The sequence below is a fragment of the Aspergillus udagawae genome (assembly GCF_001078395.1).
Source record: "Aspergillus udagawae IFM 46973 DNA, scaffold_4, whole genome shotgun sequence".
Classification (NCBI taxonomy): domain Eukaryota; kingdom Fungi; phylum Ascomycota; class Eurotiomycetes; order Eurotiales; family Aspergillaceae; genus Aspergillus; species Aspergillus udagawae.
The window spans coordinates 1,915,176-1,929,923 of NW_025091267.1; the positions used below are offsets into that span (position 1 = coordinate 1,915,176).

Consider the following 14,748-nt stretch of genomic DNA (forward strand, 5'->3'; position numbering starts at 1 on the left):
GGGTTGTCTCTGGGAGGGGCAGCCCTAGGGGCGGAATCACAATACGCTTGGAAAAAAGGACCGTTTTGACATTCTGACAGTGACAGCGAGATCACTCACAGGCTACCCTAGACCTCGTGGCTGAGATCGCAGTCTGCTGTATCAGTCGATTCAGCGCGAGAAATTCAAACCTCAGGCACAAATTGAAGGTACCCCCTGACCCCAAACATTGCATCAACCGATCGTTTTATTCGTCGCAAAATTAACCGAAACCACGATCATGACCGCATAATGTACAAAATTGGTTTCAACCCAAGTATATTCCAGAAAATAACAATTCTCGTAAACGCCGTTTTGCATGCCAGAAAGAGAGTAAATCGCTACCCCAACCAGACGAATCGAAGTATTCTCGATCTAAACAGAGCCGTCTCAACCGATTGAGCTCTCATGCCTAATAAAACAAGAAGGGTCTGCTCATTCTTTTTGAGCATTAGACTTGGGCTGAACAAGGCCGGCCTAACATCATCGTTCCAGTCAGCGAAGAGCTCCGATTTCTTGAGCTTGCCAACCACGTACCAAGTTCAATAACCGCCATACACCCTCGCTGGGCTGTGCGCCAACACCAAGCCAGTACTTTGCCCGTGAGCGATCAAGAGAGACCTCTTTGAATGGTTTTGCGCGCCGAGCTTCCTCTTCGGATAGATTCGTAGGGCGCTGTGGAATAGGATTGTAGGTGCCAATGACTTCAAGCGGTTTCGAGTCTCGAGCGGACCTACAATTGGAACAGGCAATTAGCAATTTCTTGACAGTCACTGGGTTGGCAATTGTCCATCAATCTAATCTAGCTGTCGATGACAAGCAGCCGAACAGTTCAAAAGCGATAAAAAAGAAAAAAGAAGCACCAAAAGGGAAAAGACCTACCGAGCCTGTGCAACAACAATGTTGTAAAATGGCTGGTGCTTGTTGCCGAAGCGAGAGAGGCGGATTCTGACGACCATTTTGACTGTTTCGAATCGTTGACCTTCGTAACCGGCAAACAAATAAAGCAACGCTGAATCGAGCCCTGCCTCTTCACTTGACTTCCGCGGATGTTCAGATTGAACTACGGAGGATGTGTTATTCCGGACATACCGAAAAAGTACTAGTGCCGGTGGTGGGGAACAAAACATCGCAATGATGCAATGCGACTGACAGGCATGTATCTCTCTACCGAGTATATGAAAGTGTACTTCTCTACCGGTGGTATGTCCATCTTTACTATACCCACACACAATAGACAGATATAAATATCCCTCTTGCACCTCCTCTACTCTAGACTGAGCTTCTAGCTATCATAACTGATTTTTAAATTGACTTGATATCTTGCATTGTATGTTCCGCTCTGTTCTCACAAAACGATATCTCCCCACAGCAGTTCGACAGTACAGTAGGACCGCCAGAATGTCGTTGAAGGTAGGTAGCATTTAACTCCAAACTATGCTACCTAGCTCATCGTATATTCCAGGCTATCTCAGCCAAAGATGCTGCCTCACTCGATAAGGACTTGATGGAGATGGGCGGATGGTCCTTGGACCAATTGATGGAACTCGCGGGACTGTCCGTTTCTCAGGCAGGCATGTGTTCACGCCGTGGGGCATTAACATTCAAAATAAGAAGGAACAGAGACTAACACACCTGCGATAGTCTATCGCCTTCATCCCCCAAGCGCTGGCAAGAATGTCCTCGTCGTTTGTGGCCCAGGGAACAACGGTACGCTTCATCCCATCCGCAACCAAGAGCTCAACGCAGACGCTGACGCGCTTCAAAAGGCGGCGACGGCCTAGTAGCCGCTCGCCATCTGGCACAGTACGGCTATACACCCTCAGTCCACTATCCCAAAGAAGGGAAGAATGAGCTGTACCAGGCAAGCCACCCCCGGGACCGCTCCCAACGGACCAAGACTAATCATCTCGCATCAACAGCGCCTCAAAACCCAGCTACAAAACCTATCAGTCCCTTTCGTGCCAGACTTCACCGAGGCCCTCAAGTCCGCCGACTTCCTCGTCGACGCCATCTTCGGGTTCTCCTTCGGGGGTCCCCTCCGCGACCCCTTCCCATCCATCGTCTCCCAGATCGAGTCGTCGTCCGTCCCTGTGCTGAGTGTCGATGCGCCCAGCTCTTGGGACATTCAGAGTGGTCCACCCAAGGAGGGTCCGGGATCCAAATTTATGCCCGATGCGCTGATCAGTCTCACGGCCCCTAAGCCATGCGTGAAATATTACCGCGGCAGGCACTTTGTCGGTGGTCGTTTCTTGACCAAGAGTATCGTGGAAAAGTACGGATTGGATTGTCCAGATTATCCTGGCATCGACCAGATCGTGGAAGTTGGTGTTGATGCCGAAGGGCGGCTATAATGGCTGCACTGCGCTGCTTATGAATTGCAACGCAGATACGGTTTCGGGTTTCGGAGGTCCTCTTTTTCAGACCATCAATCCTACGCCGGCGTTTTCATTGAGCACGACGTTATGTACAAAGTTTATGGAATTTGTATGATATAAATGCGCGCTCTTTATTGAATGCCATTCAAAGAGTCTATCGGTCGATTTGAGCTGGCGTAGACAAAATGCTTCCAATCGCGATGTCGTCCCGCAAATCCTTCAAACCGTGCTGTGTTTTGTCATAATCTACAACATCGCCTCTCTGATCTCGCTAATGACACCCTTGACCCGAGGCTCTTTCCCACTGCCCGAGCTTGACACCTTCTCCAGGATGTCCTTCACATCATAAATCTCCCTCGCAGCACTCTTCACTTCCTCGCCTAGCACCTTGATAAGAGTTCCTAGGGCGACAAGGGCACGATACACAGCTTCCGAATCCTTCTCGCTTGCGATTAGCTTGACCAGTTCCCCAACGAGCACCAGACCCCGCTCAGATGACTCTGGAGCCGATTCTCTCCCTCCAGAGGTAAAGTAAACCGAGAAGTTTATGTAAAGTGTGGCCACCGCTATGGTGAGATTGCGGTTCGGTGCTGTTCCACTGTTGCTCAGGGCTGACTTGACGACCGCGACAATCTGGTCGAACCTATTCACAGCCAATTGACGACCGGCGTCGGTCTCGAAAAGGTTCGCCAGCATTCGGATAGACAGCATGGCATTGTTTACATTCAGCTGTGGACCAAATATGCCACTCGCCTGGATCCCAGAAACAAGATCTTTTCCATCGTAGTCTGCAGTTGCAACCAGGGGTGTTGCAGCCGCGAGCAAGCGGAGCAGGTCCAAGCCAGGCAGTCTGCTGGTGGCAGGCCATGTGGTTGCAACTCTAAACAATGACTTCAGCCCAGCGTCCACTACGGGCGATGATTTGAGGGCAACGGAAGACTCCAGCTGACTGCACAGCGAAACTACAGTCTCCAACTCAGGAGGACTGAGAGATAAGTCTTTTGACCCGGAGGATGCGAGCTGGTCATTCAACTCCTGTAGTTTCTTGGCAATGATTTTGAGATTAGCTGTCTTGATGGAGAGATACGTCTTTTGAGGAAGGACCTTAGGGCGTGATTCAGGCAAGGATTGCGTAGGCGGTGCCGCTGCCGCTGTGGCATCTCCAGGGCGATAACGCCTCTCCTGGCCCCAGGGATCAGCGCCAGTGGGCGCAGATTCTTGAGCAGATTGCCCAAGGGTTGCGCCCTGCGTGTTCTGGACAATGAACTGCGCGACTTGGTCTAGGTAACTCATAGTCAGCTCGTTATCTTGGATGAATTTAGTGGCCGCTTCGTATGGGTTTTGCGAAATATTGTATGGAAGCTTCAGGGGAGGCTTCCCATCTTCGACGTCCACGTCGAAGACATAGTCGTAATCTTGTCCCATGTATTCGATCTTTCTCCCACTACTAGCAGCAGAATCAACCACCGTACCCACAGCAATCCATTCTTGCGAAGCAGCGGACCACGTGTGGGCCGTAACGCTACCATCTGCTTCGCGAATCATTTGCACCTGACCTTCCTTCGTACCGGACTTCTGTTTGAGAAATTCAGGGCCTGGAAGCTTCTCTTTGTTGATCTTGCCGACTTGCTGTTCAGGTATTGCGGATTCCTTGACGGCTTTATCAAACTGTTGAACCACCTCCGGGCTGGCCACTCGCTCTTCATTTCGGCTGAAAATCCGCGTGACACGATCACTGGCACCTGTAACAATATCGCCGTTCTCTTTGCAGACAGCAACGCCCCACACTGAGATTGCAGGATGGGTAATTGTCTGCACACACTGTGTGCCATTCCATACTCTTACGGTTCGATCTTCTCCGGAACTGACCAGCTCGCCTGTCGGCAAGACATCCAAAGAATATATGAAGCTTTCGTGACCAAGAAGCTCAGCAACCAGCTGCCCCTGCAAGGTGAACAGTCGAATGACACCGTCATTGCTTGCAGCAGCGAAGTGTGCGCCTGAGGGATGTGAAGCAGGAAGCTTACATAGAGCTCTAACGACATCGCGAGAATCTTTAATGCTCTTAACAAGGTCTCCTGAGGTATTGAAGATCCGTATAATCTTGTCGGCACAGCCTGGTCAAAGAATGAGCATATTATATCTTTATCTGGCACATGAAGGGAAGGAGGCGATAGACGCACCGGTAATGATCGTGTTCTTATCATAGGCCAGAACAGCCCAGACACTGCCTTGGTGGCCCTCCATGACCATATCACATTCCCATTTACCGACTCTCCACAGCCTCGCGGTCGAGTCCCAACTGCCGCTTACCACCCAGCCTCCCTCTGGGCACACGTCCAATGCACAGACGTTGTGACCATGGCCCAGGAGCATTGCGTCAGCATTATCGTCTGCAGTTTTCCCTGGTTGCCTTGCTTCTATTATCGTATCCTGACCGCCAGAAAGCACGAGACCTTCAGGAAAGTCGGATGTTGGAGGGTAGTATGCTACAGCGTTGATGAAAGCCGAGCCGTGGGAGGAGATGGTGGAATCATAAGCAGGCGGCGGGGTAGATACCAGCTTCCACAGCCGAACGGTCGCATCTCGAGAAGCCGAAATTACTACATTTGGATTCGGATAGGCCACGGCGCGAACCTGAAATTGAGAATCAAAACAAGAGTCAGCAGCTGAAAAGCATGGGGATTGCCATTTGCGGCGAACAGAGTCATTGTCGGGGACGTTCTTACATCATCGCCGTGGCCCTCCAAAGAAGCGGAGATCTTGAAATCAGGCATACATAAAGGCTGCTACCGCAGAGCTCTGTAGGAAGGAAGCAACAAGCAAGGCAGGAAATAAATTGATGAGAACGTTCTCTTCCGAGGTAAAGTAATTGTAGGATCGAAAGTCCTCCCGTTGGTAGGCACTCATGGTAGCCAACAACAACAGCAGGTGCGGAGAACAGCATGCATCATATCATGTGGGCGGTGAAAGCCAGGTACATGTGACAAGAAGATACTAGAATTGATTCAGGGGTAAGACTTTCACCATCAAGGCTTTGGTTAAGCATGATTCATTATTTGATAGATACGCTACAGTAGTGATTCTAAAGCTTGTCTAAGTAGTCAACAACTGTCAACGGAGCATTTATCATTGGTCACTGGATGTTACTTGTGCATAGTAAAGACGCGGTATATCTGTACGTAAGATGGAGTACGTCCTGTGAGTGAACAGAACCAAGGGAGAAGGTCAAATACATGCCCCTTTAACTAGAGCTCTATTTGAAGATCGGTGAACAAGAGGTCATGATGATAGAAATAAGCCGGACTACCTCATGAAACGACATCATTTATGATGCAACTTACTATCTGTCCAGCTCAGAAGTCGAAGTATACACGTCACGTGCTAGCCGTCTTTACTGCTTCCGGTCTAGGGTGAGCAATCGGAGATTTTGAACGAAACTCCGACAATTTGGAGTATCAACGAACGGAGCTATCAGAACAGGAAGACTTACTTGCTCGACTCAGTATCCCTCGAGACTCCTGCCTTGCCTCTTTGGAGTCGGAGTCTTTCCTTTGTTTGCTTCCGTTAACTGGTCTGATAAAGTACTTAGTCTACTTCTGTGTACGGTTGGGATTACTACTGGGCTTTTTATAACTTTTCTTTCTCTTTTCCGCTTGCCTCATCACGATTACCCCGCCAATCTATATTGATGATTTGATGAAATTGACGAATCCTTCCCTGTATCATTACCTATATTGATTCTTGACGTCTGTCTGAAGACTTCTATGACCTGTCAATTCATGTTTTGATCGTTGATAGGCAGTTTCCAGCCTATGTCCAAGCATTGATCACCACCCTCTTCACGGCCGCACCAAGCTTGAAAGCAAACAACCAATCACCACTAGGCGAACAGACACAGATCCGGTACATATTGACCATTCAACATTTAAAATGGCCTCAGGTAAGCTTTCTCATTTCAGAGAGCTTTTCTTCGGCTGTGTGTTGACGATAAATAGATATCCCTAAAGTTGTGCCCTTGACCTGCCATGGACATTCTCGTCCAGTGCCTCATCTGGACTTTTCCTCTCTTGTAGAGGACGACCAGTACTATCTAATTTCTGCTTGCAAAGGTACCTGTTTCCGACGCAATGTCTGCATCGCGGCTAAGCTAAACTTCTCTGATAGACAACAATCCGATGCTCCGGGATGGTATTACTGGTGACTGGTTAGTTGGTTGTCTCTTCTATCATTACCAATTGCTTGGCTAAGATTTACCCCTCAGGATTGGCACTTTCCTTGGCCACAAGGGAGCTGTATGGCAAGCTCGTCTTTCGACGGATGCCAACATTGCAGCAACTGCGGCTGCAGATTTCTCCGCGTATGTTTTAAGATTCCTCGTCCTGCGGCAACACCAACGGGACTACTAACACTAATCCACAGGAAGGTGTGGGATACTCATACTGGTGAATGCTTGCACACCCTACAGCATTCACACATCTGTCGAGCGGTGGCATTCCCGATCCAATCGTCCCCTCAAATTCTGGCCACTGGAGGCTTCGAGAAAAAGCTACGTATTTTTGATCTGACACGTAGCGGTGGTAGTAACAGTTCATCACCAACATCCCCATCAGCCGCAGAGAACGGCAACGGAGCTAGTGCAATCACGAGCTATGAGATTGGGCCTGGCGTGCACGGAGGCACGATCAAGTCCATCGTCTGGAATCAAGACTACAACATCCTCACGACAGCCGCAGAGGATCGGAAGATCCGCTGGTGGGATCTTCGTTCTCGCCACCCTGTCGTGGAGTACGCTGTCGAAGGCACGATAGGTAGCTGCGAGCTCAACACCCTCGCCACTCGACCCAATGACCCCGGTATCCTAACCGTTGCGGCCGGAAAGAGTGTCTACCTCTTCGATGGCGTCACACCCGGGCGGCTTTTGAAGAAGATGGACTTTCGATACGAAGCCGCCAGCGCCGCTGTGAACAATGATACTGGCCGATTGGTCACCGGCAGTGCCGACGATACCTGGGCTCGGGTGTACGATCTACGCACCGAAGAAGAGCTCGGTATGTGCATAGGAACCTTCCATCATCTAAGACTTATGGCCACGCTAACCTGCAATCTTAGAGGTCCAAAAGGGTCACCACGGCCCAATCTGGTCAGTCAGCTTTTCTCCTGATGGCAAGCTCTACGGCACAGGAAGTGAAGATGGAACAATCAAGCTCTGGAAAGCATGCAGGGAGCCCTACGGGCTGTGGCGGTAGATACAGAGGTTTCTGCGCCTATGGAAAAGTTTCCCAGCCTACAGTGACCCTTGCTTCCACGAGACGAGGTCTGTGTTCAATACTGGCTATCCGTTGACTCATTTGGGTCTCGCGACTCCTATGCTCGCCACGTGTCCAGTTTATAATCAGCATATAAACCGGGGCCTTTCGAACACCTACCTTTACAATGCAGACTCTGAGCCGCGGATCGAGATAATGTAACAGTACTACATAATACATGCGAAACCAGTTGTCTCATATTACACGCCCAGCGTCAAGGAAAACTGCGCACACGAAGTTGTTCCAATCTGATTGAGTTGAGAAATGCAAAGAGCAAGAAAAATTGAATACAGTGTGCCAAGGCACCATCCTTATTCCTCCGTAATGTAGGTAACGTCCTATTCAATCATATCAACGTCGTCGTCACCAGCCGCAGCGGACGTAGCTGGGGCAATCTGCTGAGGTTCATCTTGCGCAATCTCTTTGTCAGCAGCGCCAGCACCCGCATTTGCGCCTCCCCAGTAATCATCCATCTCCTGATCAAGCTCGACCTGTGTCTTCTTAGGTCTGGCATTAGGGTTCCGGCGGCCCTCGCCTCGGTTCCTATCATCTCGCCGCTCCCCCTGCCGCCTGCCATTGGTGCTTCGTCGGACTGGCGATCGCTGTCCTGGCACGTACCGGTCAATGTGCTCCGGGGCCGGCTTCGTGACATCGCTACGGCGATAGGCTGCGCGTCCGCCAGGGCGACGGCCCCGGCGACGACGTGCTCCGCCTTCAGCATCACCATTCTCACTTCCGGGGCTCAAGCTTCGGGCATCGCGAGGCCGCTCGATGCGATCAAAAAGACTTCCCTTGGGCCGTTCGACATTGTCAAATGGGTTGCGGTCTCGTTTTCCACCGCCAGAGGCGACTAGTGTCAAACGGATAGGCTGCCCTTTAGCATTTGCGCCATCGAATTCCGAGATCGCCGTCCTCGCGTCGTTCGCACGGTTGTAGGTAACGTAGGCAACACCTTCGGAGCGCCCAGCCCGGTCATAGACGAGAGATAGATTTGAGATAGGTCCGATCCGAGTAAACAGATCCTAAAAAGAGAGCTCATCAGCTAACTGATCAAGCGCCACATGTCATATGCTCCTTTGATCGGCGCTTACCTCCAGATCGCTCTCCGTAATGTCGTAGTGAAGGTTCTCAACGCGAATCTTTGCTCCGGTGGACGCGCTGCGTCAGGAGTTAGTCACAGCCACAAAGGGCTTCAGCAGTAAAATTCAAGCCAGACATACCGATCGGGCGAAGGGGAGTAACGGTCACCGCGTGGACGTCGGGAACCACGAGCAGGGCGGGCTGAAAGAAATCTGTGTTAAAACCAAAGAGGAACGCAAATCCCCCGTGACAATCGCCACGAAGCCAGGTTTAAAACGCACTGTCTCTGTCGTCGTCATATCTGTCGTGGACCCAATCACTGTGAATGTAACCCTATCAGTAAACGCAGATTCCATATTGTGATTTGTGCGGGGACAATTACAGATCTAAATCGACTCGCTCTTCTCTATAGGACTGTTGTGACGCAAAAAGAGAGACAAGGTCAGCTGGATATCAAAATATGCAGTCTGGAAACGGCTCCATCAATCTGCGGCTTCTTTCGCGTGCCTTGAGGCCGTGTAAGACAGGACGACAAGACCAACGACGGCATCTGTACTGATCATGTTGCGATAGGGAGGTTCGAAAGGAGAAGAGGAGGGAGGACCTAGAAGCTCGAAAAGTAGGAGGTTAGCACAGCCGACCTGGGAGAGTGATGGTTTGTTTTGTCAGACGATATATGGACGGACCTTTTTCACGCCATCACGGCGACGACCTTGAGCTTGAGGAGGACGGCGACCTCTATTCTGTTTCTGCTATACAATTTTTCATGTTAATAAACAAAGTGACACTTCTTCGGTGAGTGCAAGCTGAAAAAAGGTACTGGAGGCCTTACAGGGCGTTCGGCAATGATCTCATCGAGACTACGGTCCATCTTGGACACGGCGGACGATCAGGCTATAAAGAGCTAGACGATAGAGGTTGGATAATCTGCTAGAAGCAATATGTGAAAAATGTCTGTCAATTGGTTCTGATGAAAGATTGTTGGTTGCTGTATCAGACGGTTAAGCTGCGACCCAGACCAGGAATAAGCCTAGGTCATGTGATTCTAAGGAGTATACTACGCACAAAGTTGAGATCTCTACAGCATGGATGAGATCCACCAATAACCCAAGTCAAGGGTGAATTGAGGGATTGTAAGCCTTAAATACTAAGAGAAGAAAGGAAAAAACCAGACGATTATTATATTTGAAGTTCAGTGCGAACTCATTACGCTGATCCTACTTCTGTGGTAGCACCGCTTTTCAATGTTTCAGTCGACGTACCACCAGATGCTTTATCGAACTTGCAATTTGATCCAAGCTTGTTAACCGTCAGAAGGAGAGCACCTAGCAGAAGTTTCTACTCATCAACTACTCTACTTTGACTTGAATGGTGGTATACACGGCTGGAATCGCGAACATCTCAAACAAGACGTGAAACAGCGATGCACGGACGAAGAATAATAATAATCATGCAAGACAAGAAATTAGAAACAGACAAAATCAATGCTTCAAGTCCTGTATGCATGGCTGAGACTGTCACTCAGCGAAAGACCAAGACCCCTTTTCGCTCCGCCAAACTCCAGTAACAACCCACGAGGAAAAACCAAGTAAAAGGTATTGAAGGCAAAAGTAAAGGCAATCTGAAACGGAAATCGCATGTATCCAATTAGTGGTCGCCGTTGACAGAGGAGCTATCTTTGTTCTTGTTGTTATGCTCCATCATCTTTTCCATGAAGCTGATATAGTCATACTTGGGAAGGTCTCGATCTTCTAGAAGATCTGGGCCTTGATGTAACGGCATTGTCTGAACAAGGTGCTCAATGACTTCATCCGGGATGAGCGAGTGGCGGAGGTCGAGCTCTGTGACATAGGGCTGCAAATTGATCAGTTAGCCAGCATCCTCAGCAACTGCAGCGAAACCCCTCAGGTTGTGGAGGTACATACCTTGCCGTCCGCAACTTCGCGGAAGCTTTGAAAGACCTGCTCTGCAGTATGCTGATCTTCCGTCACGCTGACCATGAAGTGGATGAACTGCTCAAAGCTGACGCCAGCATTCTGCGCTAGCCTGGCCGGCCCGCAAGTTTCGACGTAGACCTGATGCATTTCTTCCTCGTCGTATACAAGTCCAAGACTAGCGAGAGCCGCAGAGAACTCGAGCTCGTGAAGTGTATTCGATGAATCACGGTCAAAGTGTCTAAAGACAGATTCGAACTCTTCCAATTGGATCGGAGTCAGGTTGGTCATATTGCGGGCAACTAGTTGGTTCTCGAGGAACGCGAGCTTCTTGGAGATACTTGATTTGACTAAGCTCAGCTCGTAGGAAAGTTCATCTAAGGTATATGTTGTGAAGTCGTTCTCCTCAATATTCGCTTCGACGCACTGTTCGTCAAGTTCCGCAATGGTTTCTAAGAAAGCGTCGAGTGGAGGAAGATTGTCATTGAGTCTCTTGACGTGCTCTAATTGGTCCTCTACATCGCCGTCAAGACCAGAAATGGCAAGTGACAAGGTCTTCAGTGTGAGTGCAAAGTCATTGGCCTTGTCCGCGAAGGATCGGCGTAGAGCGTTCTTGATGTCCCGAATAGTCTCGTTGATGAGCTGGCTCCGCTCGTGCTCATCGCGAGTCAATAGCTCCCATTCCTGGTCACAGACTTCGAGGCGTAGCTCTTCTGGCGGATCGTACGGACGAAGCCGGTAGGTGCTGAGTTTGGTCTTAATATTACCTAGGAGAGCAGCAAGGTCTGATTTCTCGGCGACCCATCGTCGTTTTTCGTTTCTCTTGTATAAGGAGAACTGCCGAGCTTGTTCTTTAGCGTCTTTGTAAGTTCCCTCGAACGATGCATTCTTCCATGCTTCGCGCTGAGCTCTAATTAGACGCAAGAGTTCTTTCATCCTCCGTTCGTATGAGTTCTGCATCTCCCAGGCACCATGCATGTTGTTGATGAATTTCTCAACTCGCCGACCCGCATTTTCCACCCTTTCCAGTTGAGAGAACGCATGGAACCAATAGGCGATATAAGTCATCAGCGACCGTTCGTCAGGTTTTGCAACGTCGCAGACGTCATCCACATCCAGCAAATCAGGTATGCCAATCTCATTCGTCGCAATATCGAACGCTAGCTTCATGTTCCCGCGATGATCATTCTTGTCCAGGGCGTCGAAATCGATCAGGTCCGGTCGATGGATATCGAGGAGAGCACAGAAAGCAAGACCATCATTCCAGCTGGTAGAGAAGTCGCGGACTTCTACCCCCTCGTAGCAGGCGGTCTTTCTCTGGCACCACAGCAGAAGACCCTCCTTAGCAGTCATGCCCTCCGCGTTGATGTCGCTGATAGTGAATCTCAAGATGAGCGTCCATATCAAACCCAGAATAATCTTCCGATTGCCATCGACGATATCCTCCGCTCCGATATTCGTCATCTGGATCCGCCTCCCTCTGATGAAGTCAAGACTCTTGTTGACATTTTCGAATTTTTGCACGCGAAGCTTGGGCTTGGAAGCATAACGGCCGAGGGATTCTGCGCCGAGGATTTCGAGCAGGTGGATGAGGATAACCTAGGAGAGTTGGCCGATCAATGTCTAGATTCTCAAAGAAATCGGCTATGGGGAGGTAGGGGGAGACTCACGCCATCGGAAAGGTCGGTCACAAGGTCGTCTATCAAGATGCCTCGAACCTTGATCTTGTCATTAAGCCTACCGGGGCAGGAGTTTGTCAGCCAGGGTAGGTTTGACGCCCAAATCAAGAGTGGGAAAGTGGACAGATCGCGATCAAGAAGAAACTATCCAGCGAACGAGGGGCACCACCGTCTCAATCAAACAAAAACAAAGGAACAATGAGGGGGTATTGGAGCATATACCAACCATTTAGTAAAAGTTTTCTGCTGTACATTAACCCAGGACTTTTCAACCGTCAACATGATGAGTGATGGAAAGAATCGAGTACATCCAGGGCCGTCGGTTCTATGTGAGTTTCTTTTTTCCTTTGTCCTTCCTTGAGCCTGTTAGTGACAAGAACAGACGATAATAAATCAAAAATAGATTGGGGAAGTACCTAAAGGTACCTAACCTGCAAGAGGGATACCCGCTCCCCGATAAACTAGCCCGGGATGGAAAGGGCAAGATCTTCACGACAGACTGATTTGAGGGTGGCTGGATTCGGTATCAGATGGAGATCAGAACAGTCTAGATGGGAGCTTTGACTGTGATATGTGAATATGAGACACAATTGGACAGTCAGTGGTAGAGTAGACACCACTTTTAATTCTCAAGACTCTAGTGGCTGTACTTCTCACCTGCTGCAAGACGGAGGATTATCTACTCCGTATCATACTTGGCTGTCAACAAACCATCCCCTCGGCCCCCACAGCAACCACCATGGTTGAAGACTTCGGCTGCTACCCGGTCGTCCACTCTTCGAGATTTTCAGGGGTTCTACCTATGAGAAGTTTGGTATGCAATTATGCCTCATTCTCTTGAACATTCCACTTGCATCATCTGAATTCGGTTACGATGAGAAAAAATTATTCTATCAACGGCATCAAGAAGGTTGATCATAGTCCTGCCTTGTGTGGTAGGCAGCATTCTGGTTTTCACATATCCACTCGGTACTAATCGGCCCTAACGAGACCTCATCTAAGTACTATCTGAATAGAATGGAGACAGGGCATCTGGAGCCTTGTAGCAAGCAAGCTCGAAGAGTGGACGACAGGTACCCAGGACTAAAGGAAGACTACCCGAGACCATTCTAGGAGCTCGGTGTTTGTGAACGTGATGTCGCTTTCAAGTGGAGGGTTAGGGGGGCGGCCAAACACGAGCTCGAACTCTAGTGTGAGAGGACGAGATGTGGCATTCCTTCCGTCAACTTGTATATTTGCTGGGTTGACTTGTTGATTGATGGTAACTGTTGTAAGTTTTCGGGGTCTCCACGGGCCTCCTTGGGGGTTCGATCGAGTCGTCGGGCCGCGGGTCCGATCGTATTTTTCCATAGTGATCATCTTTCGCTGCACGTCGATCTTGATGAGCAGAACAAGCCTGACAGCACCATTCGAGTTCACGAACCACCAGGCTGCGTCCGCCCACAACCTGGGCATCGACTCAGATACACCAGCTTCGATGACCATATATGGCCACCCTCTGGGTCTGAGTAACGTATTGGTCCACGAGGAATCGCATTCCTTACTGGAACTCGTAGGTCCAGTGTATTTTGTAGCCCCTAGAGCCACGAACTCAACAAATGGAATATTCATGCGATCAACTTTTCTGGTGATGAACTGGCCGATGTTTGTGTGAGCAATTTCGTGCTCGCGAGTCGGGACTTTAATGATCAGGTTTTGAATATCAGGGAAATACGTCAGGCGGACGACACTCCCGAGTTCCTGGCGGTTTGCTTCGATGCGTTCAAAATCTCTCCTCGCCACATGTTTTAGTGAGATGTATTGATATTGGTGATGCTCCCCTCGTCTTAAACTTGTAGCTTTTGCTGTTACCGCGTCTTTCAACGCTTGAAAACTAGTGAAGTCTGTGGGAGGATAAAGACTTGTAAGGGCCAATTCGGATGACGACAACATTCCATCTTGGGTTGTGTTAACTGTTGTCGTGGTCCAGCAATCTCCATCTGCACTGTAGAGAGCAGAAATTCTGTAGACTTCGCAACACGTAAGCAAACAGTGACGTCAGTTTTCCAAATATCATAGAACTCACCTATGAATGAGATGGAGCCAGCACAAATTGAGTATCTCAATATTGATCAATGAGGTAACGGGGGAAACGAATTCGGAAACTGAAGAAACGATGGAGAGAGTCAGAGAGGGTAGTAGAGAAGCGGAGATGGCAATGGATGAGTGAGAAGGAGAAAAGAAGGAAAGGAATCAGGGAACCTCGAGAGACGATGGGCAGAGTCAGGAGAGGGTAGTAGAGGAGAGAAGATGGCAATGGATGAGTGGAAAGAACCAGTGAACCTTGAGAGACGATGGGCAGTCAGGAGAG

At 49.5% G+C, this 14,748-nt stretch overlaps 7 protein-coding genes across 7 annotated transcripts; 2 read left to right on the forward strand and 5 right to left on the reverse strand.

Annotated features, from left to right (window-relative positions):
- Positions 1–453: 453 nt before the first annotated feature.
- On the reverse strand, positions 454–977 carry Aud_006058 (mitochondrial 37S ribosomal protein bS16m; the record flags this gene model as incomplete). Its single annotated transcript, XM_043290967.1, has 3 exons — positions 454–495; positions 556–751; positions 901–977. 3 exons carry the CDS (start codon positions 975–977, stop codon positions 454–456), a joined length of 315 nt encoding a protein of 104 aa, XP_043146902.1.
- A 442-nt stretch (positions 978–1,419) lies between these two features.
- Positions 1,420–2,372, forward strand: Aud_006059 (NADHX epimerase; the record flags this gene model as incomplete). The annotated part of the gene is made up of 5 exons (XM_043290968.1): positions 1,420–1,431; positions 1,484–1,592; positions 1,663–1,728; positions 1,788–1,882; positions 1,941–2,372. The coding sequence occupies 5 exons, from the start codon at positions 1,420–1,422 to the stop codon at positions 2,370–2,372; spliced, it is 714 nt and encodes a 237-aa protein (XP_043146903.1).
- A 270-nt stretch (positions 2,373–2,642) lies between these two features.
- Aud_006060 (WD repeat PLAP family protein) lies at positions 2,643–5,173 on the reverse strand (the record flags this gene model as incomplete). The annotated part of the gene is made up of 3 exons (XM_043290969.1): positions 2,643–4,513; positions 4,580–5,033; positions 5,126–5,173. 3 exons carry the CDS (start codon positions 5,171–5,173, stop codon positions 2,643–2,645), a joined length of 2,373 nt encoding a protein of 790 aa, XP_043146904.1.
- Positions 5,174–6,329: 1,156 nt separating this feature from the next.
- On the forward strand, positions 6,330–7,645 carry Aud_006061 (WD40 repeat domain-containing protein; the record flags this gene model as incomplete). Its single annotated transcript, XM_043290970.1, has 6 exons — positions 6,330–6,339; positions 6,395–6,508; positions 6,564–6,603; positions 6,661–6,756; positions 6,819–7,447; positions 7,509–7,645. 6 exons carry the CDS (start codon positions 6,330–6,332, stop codon positions 7,643–7,645), a joined length of 1,026 nt encoding a protein of 341 aa, XP_043146905.1.
- Positions 7,646–8,043: 398 nt separating this feature from the next.
- On the reverse strand, positions 8,044–9,656 carry Aud_006062 (putative RNA binding protein; the record flags this gene model as incomplete). Its single annotated transcript, XM_043290971.1, has 7 exons — positions 8,044–8,727; positions 8,797–8,863; positions 8,922–8,997; positions 9,067–9,104; positions 9,168–9,199; positions 9,472–9,537; positions 9,618–9,656. The coding sequence occupies 7 exons, from the start codon at positions 9,654–9,656 to the stop codon at positions 8,044–8,046; spliced, it is 1,002 nt and encodes a 333-aa protein (XP_043146906.1).
- A 776-nt stretch (positions 9,657–10,432) lies between these two features.
- On the reverse strand, positions 10,433–12,680 carry Aud_006063 (alpha-actinin, sarcomeric (f-actin cross linking protein); the record flags this gene model as incomplete). Its single annotated transcript, XM_043290972.1, has 4 exons — positions 10,433–10,639; positions 10,711–12,318; positions 12,390–12,456; positions 12,625–12,680. The coding sequence occupies 4 exons, from the start codon at positions 12,678–12,680 to the stop codon at positions 10,433–10,435; spliced, it is 1,938 nt and encodes a 645-aa protein (XP_043146907.1).
- Positions 12,681–13,481: 801 nt separating this feature from the next.
- On the reverse strand, positions 13,482–14,330 carry Aud_006064 (uncharacterized protein; the record flags this gene model as incomplete). The annotated part of the gene is made up of 1 exon (XM_043290973.1): positions 13,482–14,330. One exon carries the CDS (start codon positions 14,328–14,330, stop codon positions 13,482–13,484), a length of 849 nt encoding a protein of 282 aa, XP_043146908.1.
- Positions 14,331–14,748: the final 418 nt, after the last annotated feature.